The sequence below is a fragment of the Molossus molossus genome, unplaced genomic scaffold, assembly GCF_014108415.1.
Source record: "Molossus molossus isolate mMolMol1 unplaced genomic scaffold, mMolMol1.p scaffold_m16_p_1, whole genome shotgun sequence".
In the NCBI taxonomy this organism is placed as follows: Eukaryota; Metazoa; Chordata; class Mammalia; order Chiroptera; family Molossidae; genus Molossus; species Molossus molossus.
Window position 1 is genome coordinate 179,966,551 of NW_023425344.1, and position 16,009 is coordinate 179,982,559.

A 16,009-nucleotide genomic window follows, 5' to 3' on the forward strand; every position below is an offset into this window, starting at 1 on the left:
ATACAAACAACTGTAAGCCTACTTTTGCTCCACCCTGTATTGCACACTGCCAGGATATTCTGTCACTTGTGGTTAGGAGAAGGAACCCATGAGTATTACCACTATGTGACTGCCTGATGGTGGACTAGCCAAGCTGCCCACACCTAAGTCCTGGAGTCTAGGTCCTGAGTCATAACCAGCCCACACCCTGAGGGCCTTGGAATAGGCATGCCAGGCAAATTCCTAAACCCCCTTAAAGATGTCACTGAGGAAAAATCACAGAAACACCCTTGTTCCATTGACCACAGGAACAATGTTGGGGCTCTGTCTCCCCTTTATCCTGCCATACAACCCCAGCAAAAGCCCAAATGCCTCCAAGAAGAGGCAGCTGCAAAGACCACAGACACCCCAATTTACATAAAATTATCTCACTCCATTTTATTTAAGATTTTTTTCTCCAGTTAGTAAAAGAAAGATGTGTCTCTTTTTATACATATGTACAAGTTCAGTTATAAAAATAGACAGCACATTCAAAGAGAAAAAAGGCTTGGCATTTTTCTGATTCCCTCTAAATAGCATCTGTACACAGGAGTCTGGGTTTGGGCAGGGGAATCTTAATGATTTAAATTAAATGATTCCCCTACCACCCCTACTCCCCAAAAAAAGTTTTAAAAATTAATCTATCTAAACTCAATTCCGCGATTTTCAGGTGTGCAAATTAGAGGCTGTCTCGCCTGGAAGCACCTGCTCCACCAGGAACATCAGGCTGGGGGCAGAACCACCTCCCGTGCAAACACCACCCCTTTGCCTCTCTCGGAGGGAAGCAAGCTCAGGCTGGTGGGGCCGGGGCTGGGAGGGTCGGTGCTGAGCCTGCCCTCTCTCCATCCTCTCCTCCTCACTCTTGCTGTCCCTTCCTTTCTCAGTGCAATACAGACAGTGCATACAGCCAAGCAGGGGGCTGAAGGGCAAGGGTGGGGAGACTGTGCATTCAGGAAGGGCAAGGGGAGTCTGTAAGAGGGGCAGTGAGGATGTCCTGCTGATTGAAGTGGCTCCTGATCTCTTGACTGGCTTCTGGGAGTCCCAAGGTGGGAGCTGCTGCTACTGTTGCTGGTGGGACCTGAAGGTTCACTGCTGTGAACCATGCAGGACGGGAGGAAATGCTAGGAAAACAACAGCCTCCAGGCATGCTTCCGCTAGCCTGTCACCCTCACCCTTCTTTTGCTCTCTCCAACAGTGACACTCTGACAAATGGAGTTTGGAGATCTGGGCAGCTGCCCAAAGACTGGGCATGCCAGATACATGATTTCCTCCCTTCCAAGCCCTGTAGGAAATCCCATCCCTAAAGGAAGCTTCCACCATGTAAGGCTCTTCACAGCACTTGTGGAGCCTTTGCAAGGGACATGACCAGAGCTGAATGGGGATGGAGACAGTGTGCCTGAGCATCTACAGGGGTCTATGTCAGGCCCTTCCCCAGTGTGAGGTTTAAGACGTGGCTATAAAGTTCATCTGAGATGCTGTGGGGCTGATCCCTGTCCTTGAGCCTTCTTCCTACAGGCAACCCCAGAGCACTCTTCTTGAGACACAGGTGATAAAAGTGCTCATACAAACCACCTGCCTGTCCTTCACTTGCTGCAACTGGTCACTTCTGCCCTCTGACCTGGGATGTAAGATGCTGCACTGGGCAAGCCATCCAAAGACCTTTTGCAGGCTAGATCTTTAGCACATGGTTTGGCTGAAGGAAGCTGGAGGGCCCAGGTGGTTACCGTCCTCCAGAGGAGTTGGTGCCTTTGCCCTGTTTCCGGACCAGGGAGTCTGGGGCTAGGCTGCTGGTCAAGTGGAGGCTCTTGGGAGTCCCAGGAACATTATTTCCTTTGCTCAAAGGGGAACTCAAGGGAGAAGAGGCGCTTGAAGGTCCAAAGTCAGCAAGGCCAGCAGGCCGAACCATAGATGTCTGCAGAGGACTGCTGGCAGAGATTCCTGTGGGGATGGAGAAGAAAACAAGAGTATAAGCACCAGTCTTGTCTGAGCTGCCTCAGGGCCTGACCTTGGTTACTAGAGTCTGGGCTGGAGGAGAGGTAGTGGAGAACTCTTCCTGCCAACCTCTTCTTAACACATTTACTTGCTCTTCCTGCCAACTGTTGTTTCTTTTTTTCAGTAAGAGGGATGCATTTTTTTAAGAGAAATACAACACCTACCCAGACCTCTCTACATCACCTCATCAACAGGGAGTAAGACATCACCTTTGTGCTCAAGGAAAAAGCACACATTACATGATGTGGGGAAGCCAAGAGTAAGGGATGATCTGTAACTTATGGGGCATTAATGTATTTTTTTTTTTTTAAGAAAGGGAGAGAGAAAAAGAAAAACATCAATCAACTGCCTCCCACACATACTCCGACTGGGGATCAAACCCGCAACCTTTTGGTGTACGGAAGATGCTCCAACCAACTGAGCCACCTGGCCAGGGACACTGGTTGATTCTTGTATGTGCCCTGACCGAGGATTGAACCCACAACCTTGGTACATTAGAAAGATGCTCTAACCAACTGAGCTACCTGGCCAGGGCAACCTTTGTTGATTTTTGTGACACTCCACACCTTGTTGCCTCCTTCGCTGCCCTTCCTGTGCCCTTTTCAGGTCGGGTCTCCAGGAGAAAGCCTGATGACTATCATGCTCTGGCCATCGATGGGTGAGACCTGCCATGGCAGCCTTGACCGCTGGCAAGACTGTTGTTTTCCAAAGATGTGATGAGGGCTAAACACTGGCCTAGGCTGTTATCTTCACATTTTATTTATTTATTGATTGATTGATTGCATTTATCTTCAGATAGAGCGGGAGAGAGAGAGAAACATTGATGTGAGAGACACATCGACTGGTCGCCACCCACACGACCCCAGTTGGGGTCGGGGACAATTTGCAACCGAGGTTTATGCCCTTAGCGGGAACCGAACCGGGGACTCTCTGGTCTGTGGGCCAACGCTCTAACCGCTTGGCCAGACTGGCCAGGGCTATCTTCACATTTATTAAATAAATAAATGAAAGCTGACATCCCTGTAGTAGGAGGAAGGGGAATGAACACTGAGCACTCTCTATTCAATAATGCCCTTACTTGCTACAAAAACCCTACGGAACTAAATATAAGTCCATGTTTTAAATGGGGAGAGAGGCCTGTAAACCAGAGCTCCCCCTCTACCATCTCGGATGTCCTACATTCCACTGCTACAACGAACTACCCTCCACTGGTCATGGTCACAATAGCCGCCTCCCTTCTCAAACTTTACAGAGCCCATTGTCAAACCCCTGATAAACTCTTGCCCCTCAGGTCTTGCCATGTCTTGGCAACCTTGACTCCCACTGCTCCTCTTCAACAAAGCCTGACTGACTTGCTTGGTGACCCCCAATATGCCTTGGTCACTGCCAACTCTGTCACCAGTCCAAACCCTTCCTCACCCTTCTCGTTTCTGAATTAAAGTCTGGCCACTTTGTCATCAGGTCCATGGTTCCTCCTCCTGATCTACAACCACGATTAAGGCCTTGTTTCCTTTTTTTCACTCAGCACACCTATGTTGCCTTGTACTGCTGCTAAACCTATTCCACGTACAGCTTCCCCTTCTTACTTCTATTATATACTCAAGGGCAGGGTCCATGTGTTATACTCCTATGCACACAGCAGGTACTTAATGCAGGTGATGGATCGCACTGCTGGGTAAATGTTACCTATGCTAGCCCAGACTACTGAAATGTAACTACTGAAATATGGGTCTCGGGAAAAACATAAGTTTTCAAAGCAGAAAAAATTATGACTGTTTAAGTAGTATGGTCCAGAAATTCAGCTCTCTCTATTCACAGCTACTTCCACCTCGAAGGTGGCACTGTACTAGTCACAAGGACAAGGGGAGAGTCAGGACTGCTCAATACAGAAGCAGAACCCAATATAGGCTCTGGGAAGGAGCTTCCTGGCCTAGAGGCGTCCTGCCTGCTCTACCTGGCAGAGTGCTCAATAGACCCTCCAGATTGTCCCTGACCAGAATGGAGCCCACACAGCCCCCTGGGCCTCCGCACCTTTAGACACATTGTACCCGTATGCAGCAAAGGCAGCCGCGGAGGCTGCTGCAGCCCCTGCTTTGGCTCCTGCCATGGCGGCAGCACTGCCCGCAGTGGACTTCCTGCTCCGGCCTTTCGCTGTTCCTTTGGCTGTGCTTCCTGAACCTTTGGGGCGGCCTCGGCTTCGGGCTGAATGACCACGTCCTGCGGTTGGCATTTCCTGAATGGAAATTCCTGTGGAAACAAATGGGCCAAGAGGACAAAAAGTCAGTCTCTTCATATGTGAACAGAATCCTCCTGATAGGGAAGGCTGGCTCTAAGGGTGTTTGTTTCAGCACTTCAAGGGAAGTCTATGTGCTCATTTAATGGCTGGGCCACCAAGTCACACAGAGTTAGTAAGAACTCTAAACAGCTAGAACAGGCTGACTCAAGAATGGTTCCATTACTCTTGAATCTCTTCTTGAATGTATTTGTTGCTAAACGAATCCCAGTGACTGGCTACCTGAGACCCACCTGCACACTCCAATGTGCCCCTGCCTTGGAGAGTCAACTTTTACTCCTAAGTTTAACCCTAGAGCTCCTCAAGAAACAGCAGAACACCGGGCCCCACAGGACAAAGTGAGGAGAGGCCCAGAGAAACTGACTAAACTAGCAGAAATAAGGGTGAAACATGAAAGCCTGGGATGATTAGAAAACAAAGTTCCAATTTGCTTTACCTAAACCTCTTTTGCTCCCTTTTACTTGACAGGGCAAATGAAAGAATGAGCCTACAAATTCTTTCTTTTCTTTTTCTTTTTTGTTATACGTGCCCCTAGCAGGAACCGAACCCAGGACTCTCTGGTCTGCAGGCTGACACTCAACCGCTGAGCCAAACTGGCCAGGGCTACAAATTCTTTTTGCTCCATTCCTTAAAGAAAGTAGAAAATGCCATTATCCTAGAGGGAATCCGGACCTCATTCCACAACTAAACCAACGCATTTCTTGAGGCACTGGACCAGGTCCAGGTTGTACCAGACAGCAGCATCACTTACCGTTCACGGTGTCTGAGACAGAGCCTGTTATGGAAGCGGGAGAGTTGGTGGCTCGAGACTGAGGGGCTGAAGAGGCTGGGTCATCCACGATGACCAGCATGTCACTGCTGCTCTCATCGGGTGGAATGGAGCCGGTGTGCAGCTCACTGCTGATGGAAATCTAGAGGAGGAAGGGTTGAAATCACCACTACTCCCTGTGCCCACAGCCCACAGCCCTAGTACCTCTATGTGAGGGCATGTTTCTCAGGTCTTGCCACTATATCTCTCTCCTGCCTGGCTTCACTCCTGAGGGATAGATCCCCTGCCTTGACTCCAGAGAAGCCAGCCTGTCCTTATTTGCTTTTTTCTTTATGGATTTCACATGCAACCATCTTCTAAAAGGCAGGAGGGCCCCAGGAGAAGCAAAGGCTAGAAGGTCAGAACAGCCCCCTGCTGCAATGAAGGCATCTAAAAGGAGCCTTACCTCACTGAAAGGGCTGGGCATGGCTGAGTCCACGCTAATGAAGGAGTCGTCCCCATCAGCAGAGAGGTTGGAGTTATCAGCTGAGGGAACAAATGGGATCACCAAGTTCACACCCTCCTTTCTCCTTTTTCCATCCAATTCATCTTCCTTTTTTTTCTGAGAACACACAAAACAAGAAATATGGATTGAAGCATGGGGTCAGGAAAGCAAGTGATGATAGAAATTTGACTTTGTAAGCTTCTATGTTTCATTTTTTACAATTAGTGTATTTTTAAGGAAAAAAACTCCTAAGGAAGGGGGAAAGGGATGGCTTAATGAGAATTCGTGTATATTCTGCCACAATAATACAGAGTTGAAAGGTGGACCAGTCACACTGAACTAAAGCTGCACCAAGCCTAATCCTTAATGGGGCAAAAGGTACGGCCAGCTTCTGGTGCTTCCAACCTGCATATTTATCAGGGTTGCTGTGATGCATTCCACAGGGGGAGGGTTAATGCCTTTAGTATATTTTCTGCACATCTGTTTTTACTCTGGCCTTCTTTTTTTTATCCTCACCCGAGGACACCTTTGCACCTATCTTCAGATAGAGCAGGAGGGAGAGAGGGAGGAAGAGAAAAACATCGATGTGAGAGAGCCACACCGACTGGCCACCACCCACACAACCCCAACCAGGGCGGGGACAAACTGCAAACAAGGTACATGCCCCTAGCAGAAACTGAACCCGGGACTCTCCGGTCCATGGGCTGATGCTCTAACCGCTGAGCCAAACCGGCCAGGGCTCTGCCTTTTTTAAAAATCCTGCACGTTATCTAACAGGGATTGAGCCTGCAACCCAGGCATGTGCCCTGACCAGGAATCAAACCAACAACCTTTTGGTACACAGGATGACACAATACCAACTGAGCCACACTGACCAGGGTAGTTTTCATCATTTAAAAAAATTATTTTCTCAATTTACAGGTAAAAGCTTAAGGACTGAGTGAAGAAGCTACATTTAGCAGTTCTAGGAAGTTCAGTAGGGCTTTTTCACAGATTAGGGACCTGGAATCAATCACACAATGTGCTTAGAAAACTCTGGGAATCATACCCACCTACTGTACTTAACTGCCTTTGTTTCTACACCTACATTAGAGTTAATATGGTACATCTTTGTGTAGTTTATACTGTCCCTGGGTATTTGTCTGAAACATTCAGAGTAGGGATGGCATCTGATGCAAACCCTGTATGAGAAAACATCTTTTCTCCTTTGATACTGTTTCTGAATATTAAAGCTATTTAATTCTAAATAGTACTAAGTAATGGGTTAGAGATTTGAGGATGAAGTCATAAAAGAGAATTTGAGGAACTGGGTAGAGATGGCAGCCCAGGCTAAAAGGAACATGATCCTTAATTCCTGGGACTTCTCAGGTTTATAACTATAGTGGGTACCAGGGGCATCCTTTAGGCTAGAAACAGTTCTGTTTAGCAGAAGGTACAACTAAGGGTATGGATTTTACAATAGAAAAAGCTAGTATATCTACAGGAAGATGATCATATAACATACACAGGCTCCTAAGCTGCTGACCATAAAGGTCGTATGGGCTAAGGGACACAGATCCAATACAAACGTGGGTAAGGAGAAGCAGCCAACCTCTACTTAGAACAACCAATTTTACATGTGGCCAGACAATATGCTTCAGATAAACCAAACAGTCCAAGGAGGCACATGCAATTATCAGACTCCAAAACCCAGAGCTATAGAGATGCTTGAAACTCAGGCAGCTAATGTGTTCAAGAGCGGGGGCCAAACCAAGGCTAGGGAAGATGAGAAGGGCAGTACAACCCAAAGGTAAGCCAAACCCACCAAAATAATACCCTAGTAGAAGGTAGTAAAGTGGTTCCAAATCAACAGTCTTTGGACGTTAAGTCTGGGAAACTAGTTTGAACTAATGGACTAACTCCCGAAATAAGAGTAAGTGTAGAAGACCTCACTTCCAATTTACATGTCAATGAGGACCAGAGATAAGGATTACTGATACAGTTGGCCCTCCTTTATCGCAATTAATCAGTTCCAGACTCTACCACAATAAATGAATTTCCGCGAAGTAGGATTCTTTATTTATATATAGTCATCCCCGCACTTCGCGCTTCGACTCTCACGGCTTCACCCTATGTGGTTTTTCCAATACTATGCTATACTATACTAGAAAAAACCGCGATAGAGTGAAGCCGCCGTGAAAGTCGAAGTGCGAAGTGGCGAGGGAAGACTGTAAAACATTTTAGTAGAAATGGTAAGACAAGAAAAAATGTAGGGGTACCAAATCCCACTTTGCAGTTAGCCTGGTGGGTTCAAGTAGGAATGTCAGAAGGGAGACAAAAAAAAAAAAAACAACCCACCCAGTTCAAATCCTTGGCATAAAATGGAGAAAGAGACGCACAGACTAGACTGGCCAGAGATTCATTTTTCCAGTGATAGAAGACACTGAGTGGTACACTAGCAGAATCATGTAGGGATTTAATGACCTCTTAAGCCTTTTCTAAGATTCTGTGGAATAATACAAATGCAGCCATCTTCTTACCCACATTAGCCGTATGACATGTATCATCCCAACAAATGATTTCCATAATTACAGGTGACCACAGATAGGGTGGGTTTGTGTGGGGAGCACAGGTCTACCAAGGCTGCATCATGTCTCCTGATCAAAGGTCAATAAGCACGAAACTGCTATATATCACACACAGCTGGAGCTGGATAATCAACTAGTAGCCAAGACAACAAGCCATGTACTCTGAAGCCTTTTCTTTAAGTACCAAACTGCCCCCCAAGCTTGAGATACCTTCTCAGCATACTTTTCCCGCTTGCGCTTGCGCTCTTTGACTCGGTTGGTTTCCTCCTGTTGCCGTTTCTCTTCTTGCCGCAATCTTACTATCAAGAAGAAGAAAAAAGATCTGAGGAGGTATCTGGGGCAATCATAATCCTCATTCTTTGAAATTAAAGTGACCATATATATATCTTTTGATATTTATATTCCAAAGTATGACTTCTATCTATCCAAGGCAGATAACCTATGGTTTTCTGACTTGGAGAAGGAATAGAAGTTCTTGGATTCTTAACAGTTTTTGGTTCAAACCACGATTCAGTTTAATTACAGTGGGCCTTTCCTTGCCTTTATTTTTTTTCCTTTTCTTTTCAGCCTTTCAATAGCTCTGCATTACACAGATCAAGTGTGGTTTTGAGTCCCTGGAAGTTTTTAGGAGGTGGTAGCAAATGTAAGCACATAAGAAAGGAGCTTCATCGTGTGATTCTGTGCAAGTCCTCAGAGGCGTACAAGGTGAGTCTGAAACCCACTGTTCTCAAAAGCCAGAAATATATGGGAGAATAGTTTATATGTTACAGCAGTGTGCTTCTCCATCTTCTCCATAAAAAGATTTCTCTGAACAGAGTGATTTATTACCACTGAACTGTCTAGGAATATAGCCTTCCCGGTGCAAATTTATTTGAAGTCATATTACTTAAAAAAAATATGTGAATTTACGTCTGGCTGATGTAGCTCAATGGATTGAGCACTGTCCCATGACTGAGAGGTCCCGGTTCGACTCCTGGTCAGGGCACATGACCAGGTTGTGGGCTCAATTCCCAGTAAGGGGCGTACAGGAGGCAGCCATTCGATGTTTCTCTCTCACATCAATATTTCTATCTCTCTTCCTTCTTCTCTAAAAAAATCAATAAAAATGTATTTAAAAATATATATGTGTGTGTGTGAATTTTATCTCCTACTCCATAACATGTCTTTATTTTGGTTTTAATATAAAATATTAACATAAAAATCTTTCTCCCCAAATACAGTCTTTGGCTTTGCCTACCCTTGGTACACAGCCAAGGGCCTCTTCCATTTTTAGATGCATGGGGCCAAAGAAACATCTTTTGTAGGGAGGACAGAGCATTAATGAGAAATTTAGAGTACATACGTTTCTTCTCCAATTCTTCATCGTCTAGAAGAAGACTAACCACCTCTTTGGGTTTCAACGTATCTGGTTTGAAGTTCCCACCAGAAATCACCATCCGCTGAATCTATACAAAAACAGATCAAAATGTCACAACCAGGCACCCGGCTGGTGTGGCTCAGTGGCTGAGTCTCAGTCTATGCAATGGGAGGTCACTGGTTCGATTCCAGGGCACATGCCTGGGGTTGTGGGCTTGAACTCCAGTAGGGGTGAGTGTATGCAAGAGGCAGCCAATCAATGCTGATGCTTCTCTCTCTCATCAAGGTTTCTATCTCTCTGTCTCTCCCTCTCATAAAAAAAAAAAAGTCACAACCAGGCATCCATTCCATAATGGCAAACCTCCAAAGATTATTTATTCCATTTCTAACAGAAAGCACAATAAGAACTTTGCTTGGGGCAACTGATAGCTAAAAGATACAATAATACCAAATCAAGATGGAAAAAAAAAACCCCAAAATAATACTTTGTTTGGAAATTAGCAGATTTGTCATATAATTCAGAGGCTGATCAAATTGAGAATACTAGGATAAGAGTTCAAATATTATTCCTTCTTCCCTGAATGTGAAAGTATGTCAAACACAAGGGCCATGACTGGTTTCATCTCAACATGAACAATATAGCCAGATCTAGGCTGTAAACACCATTTTGGTAGAAAACAACTGAGAAATAGCCGGGGTAGTAGAGATTACTATAGTATAGGACCTGATTTTCTTTTCTTCTTTTTCCCCTGATTTTATTTTCCATTCAGACCAACAAAAGGGAAGAGATTCTTAGTCTAGTCAATGTGGTTGAACTTTCTATTTTCTTCACCAGTATAGTACTTCCTTTGCCTCGTGCTTACCTCACTCTTCTCCTTGGCCCTCTGTAGAATGCGTTCTTCAATGGTGCCTTTACAGATGAGCCGGTACACAGTAACCTGCTTTGTTTGCCCCAAGCGATGGGCTCTGTCCATGGCCTGCTGGTCCACAGTGGGGTTCCAGTCGCTATCATAAAAAATCACCTGCACAGATAGGACAAGAATACAGCAAACACTATGGCACTCACAGCACAGAACCAGGAATTCTGAGAGTAACCCAGCCACTAATCTCTTTGCAATAGTTTGATACCAGATTTTTTCCTGTAACATTAAGATGAGCATGTATCCATTTATAAAACCAATCCAGTCTGGGCTTTTTTCAGGATTTTCATTTAAAAAGAGGGAGTGGTACCCCGCCAGTGTGGTACCACTGGTTCAGTTGGTTGAGCGTTGTCTCATGCACCAAGGGGTCACTGGTTTGATTCCTGGTCAGGGCACATGCCAAGATACCAGGGATTTGGGCTCAATCCCCAGTAGAGGAGGCAGCCTATGGATGTTTCTCTCTCATAGAGATGTTATAGCTCTCTCCCTCTTCCTTTCTCTCTAAAATCAATACAGATATATTTTTTAAAAAAGAGGAGCAGCAATATTAATAGTTAACACTTAGTGCCTACTATTTGCCAGTCATTGTTCTAGTTGCTTTATCTGTAGTCACTCACTTAAATTCCATAATCACTATATTTAAGTACTATATTAAGACCCCATTTTATAGATAAGGAAACTGAGGTACAGAGGAATTAGAGAATTTATCCAAGATTACACAGCTTAAGTAAGCGGTAGGCCTAGGATGTGGGGAATGTGAAAGCCTTCTCTTTAACACTAGGCCTGCCTTGGTAAGAAATAGACAGGCTTTCTTGATATTTTCAGGCTCTCCCTTTGTCTTGCTTCTATATGAGGTATAATCCCTCAATTTTTAGTATAGGTTAGAATTCTTGAGGAGAAAATTATAAACTGCCTGCCAAAGAAATAAATCATTGTGAAAACTTACTGTTAACCCAGTGTCCACAGACCTGGATTTTTAAGTGCACAATGCTTGTCACTTGAAGAGAAGCATAGCAAACCTGACCACAGGGCATTCTGCAGCTTCAACAAGATATGCAAAATTCTAGAAAATCCCATTAAAAATTTCAAGGAGAACAGAGGAAGAAAAGGCAGAGTTAATGAAAAGGAGACCGCCAATTGGACTGGCAGGGGATGGGGGGAAACACTACTTCCCTAACTTATATAAAATGACTACATATGTGGAAAATGAGAGATGATGTCACCCCAAAATATAGTACTTTTAGTTGTTCAAGCCTGAGGCAATGGTTCAGCTCAATTCAGAATGGGGAGTTCTATATTATGAATCATTTCATAGGTGCTTCCTTAACATTTACATTTTTTTCTGGAAGTCCCAGTGGCAACCAAATCTGATTCAACTTGGGTTCTTTTGAGCTCATAAACAGTAAGAAGATTAAAGCCTAAGGAGATAGGTTTGCATTTTAACTTCAACCCCTATCCCCCCAAATTTAGGGGCCATTTGTCATTTAAATGGATTACAATAGGTGAGGAATTCAGGAGGAAGAGAGACTAAAATAAGATCTATTTACACAAAAATACTTGCCCAGGGTAAAAGAATATGAAATATGTATAAGTTAACAAATTAAAAGAAGAATAAGAACTAAAAACCAAGCTAGATGTATGGTTATCTAATTTGACAATAAAATGAACACTGAATCAACCATGACATGAACTCGGGGTGGGGATGGGAAATCCAGGAGACATTGCTCATCACAGTGGGACAGAGAAGACACCTCTATTTGGTAATCAGATGTATGGAACTGAGACATTCTAGAGAAAAACAAATAACAACAAAAGGATCAGAACAGCTGACTTATTTAGGAGAGACTAAAGCTAGTCAATCCACAAAGCGTGGCCCAGCAATGACTAAGGGGAAATATATTAATAGGCAGTAGCTTTCGAGAAGTTGTAAACACCACACTGGACAGGAATGACAAGGAAAGGTGAGAGTTGAGATGAGGTGGAGGCACCTAGCTATACAGGTCAATGAGAAATAGTTTCAGGGGATGAACAAACTGAAATGGAAAACAAAAAATTTCAAGAGGAACCAGAAAAAGATGGACCAACACTTGGAGGGTGGAACCCCCCCCCCCACACCCCATTAAGAGAAGGGGTGGAAGTTCAGTCCCTTGGGAGGGCTGAAAGCTGTCCTAGGTTGTCTCAGGGGACAAAAGACTTCTCACATTGCTACCAAGGGAGAAAAGCTCCTCATCTTCTCCCTACACATAAGCATTTAAAACACGTCTGACACAGAAACAAAACAAATAATGCATATTAAAACAACCCCTGGCTAAAGAGTCAATGCAAAGAGATCCCTACTTCAGGAAGAATACACAAACAGTAAGGGGCAGCTGCCATTAATCACATGCTAAAATCATGTTCTTACTAACAGTGGGCCAGAGTCCCACTGTTTATAAATACATGTTTATATATGCATTCTCAATCATAAGAGATTGAGTTTTTCCTGACATTTTAGGCTGACTAACCTCTCTTCCTTGTCCATAAATGGTTCTGAGGATCTTCCAAAGCTAAATAAATCTCAGGACAAAGGAAAAACGCCAGGCAAGCAGTTAAGCCTATTGTTTCTCTAATAATACACACAGAAAGTATAACCTGACTTCACACAAAGCATAACCTAGGAATTCATTTCAATCTGTGGTCTCATTTTTCTGAGGAGTATTCCAGAAGGTTTTAATTTACAAGTGAATCCCCAAGCCCTCCCTTCAAAATTAATGTAAATTATTTTGGAATTGAGAACTCAGAATATTCAGAGCCTCTATTTAGCCCCCAGGATGAAAAGGGAATTCCTATTTCTACTCCTCTAACTATGGGTTAAGGGCCTATTTTGGTTCTTTGTGGCTGGCAGCTCTTACCCCCACAAGGCAAATTATGTGAACACTGGAAGCATGATGCAGATTCCCCTCTCAAAACCTGCTTATTTTTGACCATTCAATTGAATGACTAGGGGAACTTACTCCTTAAGAAATCATAGACCAAACCTGAAATAGGCAGGCTGCGAAGGAAAATACTTTTTGATTAAATAAACTTATCCAGCTCATGATCATCTCTGATCCCAAATACATCTTCAGCCCCAATCTTTCTTCTGAATTCCAGACCCTGTTGCCTGGGTGACACTGCCACTTAGTGTCTGCTAAAAATGTTGAACTTAACCCACCCCAAACCAAACTTTCGAGTCCCCCAATCAAACCCATCCCCCAAACATTCCGCTTAATCAGTAAATGGTATCTCCATTTCAGCTGCTCAGGTCAAACACCTTGGAGTTCTCCTTCATACCTCCAATCTAGCAGCAAACTCCATTGGCTGTGCCTTCAAAATACATGCAGACTCCAATTACTTCTCAGCACCTTTGCTGCTTCAATCCTTGTCCAAGTCACCATCACCTGTGTCTAACTTCTAACTGAACTTCTTGCTTCTACCTTTCTCCCCACAGTTCTCCCCAAGCCAAATGATGTTAGATCTCTGTCTGAATTCTTCCAGTGGTCTCCGATCTCAAAATCCATACCATGGCCTATTAAGCCCTTCATGATCTGCTTCTGCAACACTTATTTCACACCACTCTCCCCCTTATTCATTCTGTTCCACTTACGTAGGGCTGCTTGCTGTTGCCTGATTATGCCAAGCATGTTCTCACCTCAGGGCTTTGCATTTATCTTCACTGCCTGGAATGCTCTTCTTTCTGCCAGATATATACTTGGCTCACTTCCTCACTTTCTTCAGATCTTGGCTCAAACGTCACCTTACTAGAGAAGCGTTACTACCCCATATAACACAACAACCCCTCATCAAAAATGAGGTTCTGAAGTTTACCAAGTGGAAGAAGAATAATCTATGCAGAGTGAACAGTTTATGCAATAGTGTAATAAAGGATGGTGTGTTCAGGAAAACTACAAGTCAGTCATTACTTCTGTTTAACATAAATTTCAGAAGGAGAAGTAGTCTGACAATTAGGCTGGAAGGGGTGATAAAAGCCACAAAATGAAGAACCTTGTATGCCATGTAAAGAAGCTCATACTTTATCTTGTAAATGATGGAGACTCCCTGAAGAGTTTTAGTTAAGACAGTAGCATGGTTGTAAAGAAGAGTATAAACAAACAGAGTAGGTATAATGCTCAGGCCTGAGACTGGAGTCCAAAGGATCAGTTAGGAGAAAGGAATGAATCTTGTACTCACCCTGAAAATGTGACTAAGTTGGTATGAAATGCTTATAGAAAAGCAAGGGACAAAGAGAAAGCCAAGTTTCTGCTATCCAATATGGCACCAAGTGAGTCACCATACCAGAAAACCCGTAAGAACAGCACCTACCACCAATGACAACCTTCCCTTAAGATGATTGAGGTTGATGATATACACATACAGAATCTACCTAGCTAGCTATGCTCCAGTAGTCCTCAGGCCCGAGAGCCCTGTGCCAACCTGGTTAATTGGATGAAAAGGTTTAGATGCTAACAAAGGTATAGCTGAATCCTATGGTTGGTATTCTAGTTATCGATGTTACAGAATCTGTTTTTCATTCTTGAAAGTAGGCAGTTCTACGGTGCAGTACTGAATAAAAAGAAAGGGTGGACACAGCCTAGGAGTGAGACTGGGAAATATGGGGTCTAGTTCCAGCTCTGCTGCTATGTGTCTATTTAAGCCTCTCCACCCTTTTTATTTTTGGTACGTGCCCCTAGCAGGAACCGAACCTGGGACTCTCTGGTCCGCAGGCTGACGCTCCAACCGCTGAGCCAAACCGGCCAGGGCACTTCTCTATGACCCTCCAGAGTTTGCATCCTCCTTATAGTTGTGGGAATTTTGATGCTCTGTATTTCATAGAGGCTCCACAACAGCCACATAAAGCAACATTTTTAGAGGCATGCCTTCTACAAAACAATTTCTGATTTATGCATTTTTATGTCTCAAGATTACTGAAATTGTTATTAAATATATTTGAATCTTCGGAATAACTCTGAGATTCAAAAGGAATGTTCTTTTCTTCTCCCTTTCAGATGCTGAAGTATTCCTCCAAGGAGACTGGATATGAAAGAATAGATCATTTGATGAAATATCTTTTTTATTTTATTTTTTATTATTTATTTATTTTTGGTACATGCCCCTAGTGGGAACCGAATCCAGGACTCTCTGGTCCACAGGCCAACGTTCCAACCACTGAGCCAAACTGGCCAGGGCTTATTTATTTTTTAAATTACTAATTTCATTGCTCTCCCACCACCACCTTTTGAGGTTTGGGATACAAAAATATGAGTTTTTCCTATGATGAAATAAAGCATAAGCGTAATTTTAAAAAAAAGAGTAATAAAACAATCCTTGATTTGTTCAGTTATAGCTCCTGGTTGACTTGACTGCTTTCTTTTCAGTCTCTTTATTCACTGATATACTCCAAGTGTTTAGAACGGTATCAGACACACAATAGACATTCATCAAATATTTGTTCAATGAATGTGTAAGAAATTTATTCCAAAAGAATGGATAGAAAAGTCCAAAGGAAAGCTAAAATGTGCCAGTTCCAAACAAAGCATGACTATTGTCATTAACATAATTGAAGACAAAGAAATAAAAAGTTTGTGACACAAA

General features: G+C 43.7%; 1 protein-coding gene across 4 annotated transcripts in view; it reads right to left on the reverse strand.

Moving 5' to 3' along the window:
* Window positions 1-391: 391 nt before the first annotated feature.
* The window catches only part of INO80 (INO80 complex ATPase subunit), a 120,747-nt gene continuing 105,129 nt past the window's right edge, over window positions 392-16,009 (reverse strand). For all 4 annotated transcript variants that reach the window (XM_036259610.1, XM_036259606.1, XM_036259621.1 and 1 more), the window contains 7 exons: window positions 10,343-10,501; window positions 9,466-9,568; window positions 8,334-8,422; window positions 5,518-5,673; window positions 5,055-5,214; window positions 4,042-4,257; window positions 392-1,956 (listed from right to left, as the gene is read on the reverse strand). In XM_036259610.1, the coding sequence (XP_036115503.1) occupies window positions 1,739-1,956; window positions 4,042-4,257; window positions 5,055-5,214; window positions 5,518-5,673; window positions 8,334-8,422; window positions 9,466-9,568; window positions 10,343-10,501 (1,101 nt within the window). In that variant the 3' untranslated portion in view covers window positions 392-1,738. The remainder of the gene's footprint in view (window positions 1,957-4,041; window positions 4,258-5,054; window positions 5,215-5,517; window positions 5,674-8,333; window positions 8,423-9,465; window positions 9,569-10,342; window positions 10,502-16,009) is intronic.